General features: G+C 60.3%; 1 protein-coding gene across 4 annotated transcripts in view; it reads left to right on the forward strand.

Annotated features, from left to right (window-relative positions):
• SLC41A3 (solute carrier family 41 member 3) overlaps nucleotides 1–4615 on the forward strand; it is a 66824-nt gene that overhangs the window by 60756 nt on the left and 1453 nt on the right. For all 4 annotated transcript variants that reach the window (XM_032649134.1, XM_032649136.1, XM_032649138.1 and 1 more), the window contains 3 exons: nucleotides 161–240; nucleotides 1828–1962; nucleotides 3880–4028. In XM_032649134.1, coding sequence (XP_032505025.1) covers nucleotides 161–240; nucleotides 1828–1962; nucleotides 3880–4028 — 364 coding nt within the window. The remainder of the gene's footprint in view (nucleotides 1–160; nucleotides 241–1827; nucleotides 1963–3879; nucleotides 4029–4615) is intronic.

Consider the following 4615-nt stretch of genomic DNA (forward strand, 5'->3'; position numbering starts at 1 on the left):
ACAGCCGAGACTCAGAGCAGAGGTGGCATCGGGACACGGAGACCAGCTCGGCCACCCCGGATGTTTTGGGCGGGTGACAGGCTGACACGGCGGTCTGCGTGGTGAGGGCTGGCCAGCGTCCACTCTAATCGTTTGCCATCTCCCCCCCCACCCCCCACAGTTTCGGGGGGCTTATCTTGAACAAGACCATCTCCAAGCAGCAGTTCCGAGGCATGGCCGTATTTGCCCCCATCATTTGTGGTAGGTACTGGGTCCCGTCACCTGGCTTCTGGGTGGTGGGGCAAGAAGAGCGGCTATCTCAGAGGTCCGGGCCCCGCCCCAGGAGGCTGCTGTAGCCCCCGCTCCTGCAGGTCACACCTGCCCTCACGGGCCCCCAGGACCAGAGCTGATCCCAGAGCCTTGAAGGCTTTAACCCGGGATCTGCTGGCACCTGGGGCCAAGTGTGGCTTCAGAACCGGGGTGGTGGCCTCTCGTGGCTTTCCTTTTAACTTAGACTCACTGATGACACTTAAAACTCAGGCATTTACACAGAGAAACCAGGATTCCTGTCTTCTCCTTAAAACACAAGGCTGTGACAACACTGGTTCACGGTGGGTCGGTGGGTGGGTGGGTGGGTGGGGGGGGAGGAATCAGCTTGCCTCAATCTCTTCCATCCCCTGGGTCTCCTCCAGACACTCCACTGGTTCACCTTCCAGGCTTAACTCTGGGCATTTAGCCCAAGCTCAGCTTGTGTCTAGTTTCTGGTAAGGCTCTGTAAGTGGGGCCGGCTGGTCGGAGAGGAACGCGTGTGACAACCCACTGCCCAGGCCGTCTGCAGTGTCCTGTACGTGCCAGGCCGGCCTGCACCCAGCCGAGTCCACAGGGCCTCTCCCAGTGCCAGGCCGGCCACTGACGAGGAGGACAGCAGCAGCTGGCCCAGAGGCCACAGGCCTAGAGAGTCCTCTGGGGTCCTCTGCTCGGTGTCTGTAGGGGCTGAGTGAGCACCGCGGATGACCTTCGCAGGGAGGCGAGGTGGGCGGTGGGGAGCAGTGCAGGGCGGGCTCCTGGGCGACCCGCGTGGCAGCTGGCTGGTTGCGGGCTGGCGGGAACGGAGCCCCAGGGAGACAGGAGCCTAGATTAAGGGCCCAATGTGGAAAGGCCGCCAATTTATTTTTTTCTTTTATCTTTTTTTTAAATAAATCATCGTGGGCTAAGCAAAATAGATCTGCAGTCACCCTCTGCCCATGGCCATTCTTTGCATCCTCTGGAGCAGCTGGGGCACATCTGGCCCGGTTAGGGGTCATCCTCCATAGGGATGAGGCAGTGGGCAACCCAACCGCCCTCTAAAGGGGACAGTTGCCAGGGGCGGGCCCCGCTCTCTGCCTGGAGGGGCTCTGAGGGGCCTTTGTCACTGGGGCCTGGGGCCCCAGCAGAGCTGGCCACGGTGCCAAGAGCCCCCCCCTCAGCCCCAGCTCGGCTGCCACACAACCCTCCCTCCCCTCACTCTCGGCCCTCTTTCCTCTCCTTCCCGCCTTGAGGTGAAAAGTTCCTTCCTTGAGTGGCTTCCTGAGACCTCCCCACCCACTTCCCTCCCTCCCTCCCCCATCACACCTCCTTCTCCTTAAGAGCTGCCCCCTGTCAAGGTGATGCAGCTACTACCTCGATACCTCATTCACGAGGCCCAGGCCACACTTGTCTGGTGCCAGACACGAGATCTGTGGGCAAGTGGGAGGGAAAGAAAAGAAGTCAAGGGCTGAACCAGTCAAGGAAGGCTTCCTGGAGGAGCTGGACTTAAGGGATAGAAGTCAGAGACTGGCATAAAGAAGGAGAGATTCCTTCTCTTTGCAGGTGTTGGTGGCAACCTGGTGGCCATTCAGACCAGCCGGATCTCCACGTACCTGCACCTGTGGAGCACGCCTGGGGTCCTGCCCCTCTGGATGAAAAAACGCTGGCCTAACCCCCGCTCCACGTTCTGCAGCTCAGGTGGGTCTGGGGTCTTCCAGAGGCCACGTGGCCGTTTCTTTTAAGAATCTGGTGTCTGTGGCAGTAGACCCCTCAGCCCAGCCCCGACGTGCCAACGTGGCCTTCACCGGTCCGTTCGCAGCCGGAGGCACACCGACCATCTCCAGGTACTGTGAGAGATGGAGGAGCCGATCCTACCCCTGGGGACAGACACGCTCCAGCAGAGCAGACGCACACGGGATTCCAAGTCGTGCTGTGCGCAGAAGGGCCTCGGAAAGGCTGGCGGGAGGCATCCCCGCTGAGGACGAGCAGGGGCGGGGGGCTGGGGCGAGGCCCCGAGGGGCAGGCGCTGGTCCTGCAGGGCCTGAAGCTTGAGGAAGGACCACGGAGTCTGTTCTGAGAACCGGGGACCCAACGCCGTGTCGTGTCTTTTGTTACTTTTCAAGTCCTATTCCTCTGCCCCCGCCTGGCCGGGAGGGAGGGGGCCTGGCTACCCCCCCAAACCCCAGCCTCTCACCTCCGGGGCCAGGACGGGACGGGGGTGCTCGTGCCGAGTTGTCTTCCGTGGCCGCTGACCGTTCGCGTTCTGACTCACCAGCGTCTGGTCTGGGATGCAAGGCAGCAGCTCAGGGACTTCAGCTTGTGCTGCTCCCCGGGCCGCGGAGCCCCGGCCAGCCCGCCTCATCCCTCCACCTTCCAGAATCTTACGTTCGTTTCATGCGACGTTCAGGGCTGTTGGATGAGTGGTGAGAGGGACAGGAAGTGTGTCTGCCTCACCTTGTCTGAAGTGGGGAGTCCCCGTGTATCTTCTGACTTGTCGTCTGTATATGGAAAGGCTCTTTACCCTGTACTGCATGCACTTCAGCGGGCACCTGTCTTAGGATCACAGGCTGGGGGCTTATAAACAACACGCGTTTCTCACAGCTCTGGAGGCTGGACATCCAAGGTCAGGGCACCAGCACTGGTGACGCCCGGCCTCCTGGCCCACAGACAGGGAAGAAGGGGGCGAGGGAGGTCTTCGGGGGCCCTTCACTCACGGGGGCACCTGACCACCTCCTAACAAACACCATCATTGCGGGTCAGGTCACAACTTACGGATTTGGGGGGAAAGCAAATATTCGGTCTGTAGCAGCACATATTTACCGAATTCTCGCTGTTTAGTCTTTCTGTAGATTTTCTTGAGTTTTAATGCCAGCTGCCAAATAGTAATCATTATTTTGCTTTTGCCTCTGTAAGTTTTTAAAAAATCCTCTTTTTCAAGTTAGCCCTCATCTGAATTTTCACCATGATCGTTCTGGAGCTCTTGTGCGTCCTCACCCTCTCGCTACAAGTTATCTTCCGGTAGACTTCCTAGTTACGTTTGATTTGTCCTCCTTTTCTTTCTTCAGCTGATGAAACGCTTTATGGTTAACTCAGAAGGAAACGGAGACGGACTTACTGCAGTTCCCATTTCTGCCTGAGAAGCTGTCGTGTCCCCACGGGTGGTTTCATGGCGGTTGTAAACTGTGAAATCCCATTTCGCGCAGCGTCTCAAACCCATGAGCACAGACACTGAGGAGAGTGTGCCGATGGGCGTCCCCAGGTCCTGCGCGAGGGAGGGGCTGCCCACGCCGGAGCCTTCGGCACCCCCCGAAGCCCTACACGTCCTCCTTCCTCCGCCCGGGGCCTCGGCTTCCCACCCCCACTCCCCACCACTTGAGCCCGGTCAGCCTTCCGCCTAGTACCCGTCAGGTTTGAAATGACTTTTGTTTCTGCTACTTGATGCTGGTTCTTCTCTCTTCCCTACGACGTCAGCTCCCAAGGGAATGAGAGGCCGCATCCCTGTCGCTAGAAAAGCTGCACACGCGGCTGCTCCGGAAACACAGGCAGCAGGAAGAGGGGCCGCGGGCGCCTCCCTGCCAGCATCTCATGCTGCCTCCCCTGCTCCGTTTCTTCCAGAAATCAACTCCACGTCGGCCCGCGTCCTGCTCTTCCTGGTGGTTCCAGGCCACCTGATCTTCTTCTCCATCATCTACCTGGTGGAAGGCCAGTCAGTCCCAAACGACACAACCTTCGTGGGGCTCTACCTGCTGGCGGGCCTGGTCCAGGTAACGATGGCCCCTGGGGTCCCATCCTGGGAGAGGTCCCTGGACACGCAGGACACAGTCCCCACCTTCTGGAAGTCCAGTCAGTCCATCCAAGCCCAAGGGCGTGATCAAGACGCACTGCTACAGGCACGTGTGGACTTCAGTCAGGCCGTTTTCCGAGACTCTAGCTGGGAGGGCTGGGGCCTCTGCAGGGTAACGGTGGGCTCCGGTGGGCACTCCCATGAGGGCGGCGTCAGCGTGTCCGTGACCCTGAAGGACAGGCTGGGGAGCCTGGGAGACTGTCCAGAGCAGCGGCAGGGAAGTGGCTGCGGGAACCTGGGACCTGGCCAGGGCTTGAGGTGCCTCCACGAAGGACCGGCTGTCCGGAGCTGCACTTCCAGCCAGACCCCTGTCCGAGTCTCCGAGGCGGTGGGTGGAGCTGGGCGGTGCGCGGCCGCCAAGCTGCGCGGCACACCCGAGAGGAGCCCAGGGAGGGCCTGGGGTGGATGTGTCCACCGTGGTGTCCGCTCTTGAGATCTGCTGGTTTCTTGGTGACACGGGCTTTCTCCTCGGCCATCATCACCTTGTGTCCGCTCACCTCGTGACAG

Source organism: Phocoena sinus, chromosome 11 (assembly GCF_008692025.1).
Source record: "Phocoena sinus isolate mPhoSin1 chromosome 11, mPhoSin1.pri, whole genome shotgun sequence".
Classification (NCBI taxonomy): Eukaryota; Metazoa; Chordata; class Mammalia; order Artiodactyla; family Phocoenidae; genus Phocoena; species Phocoena sinus.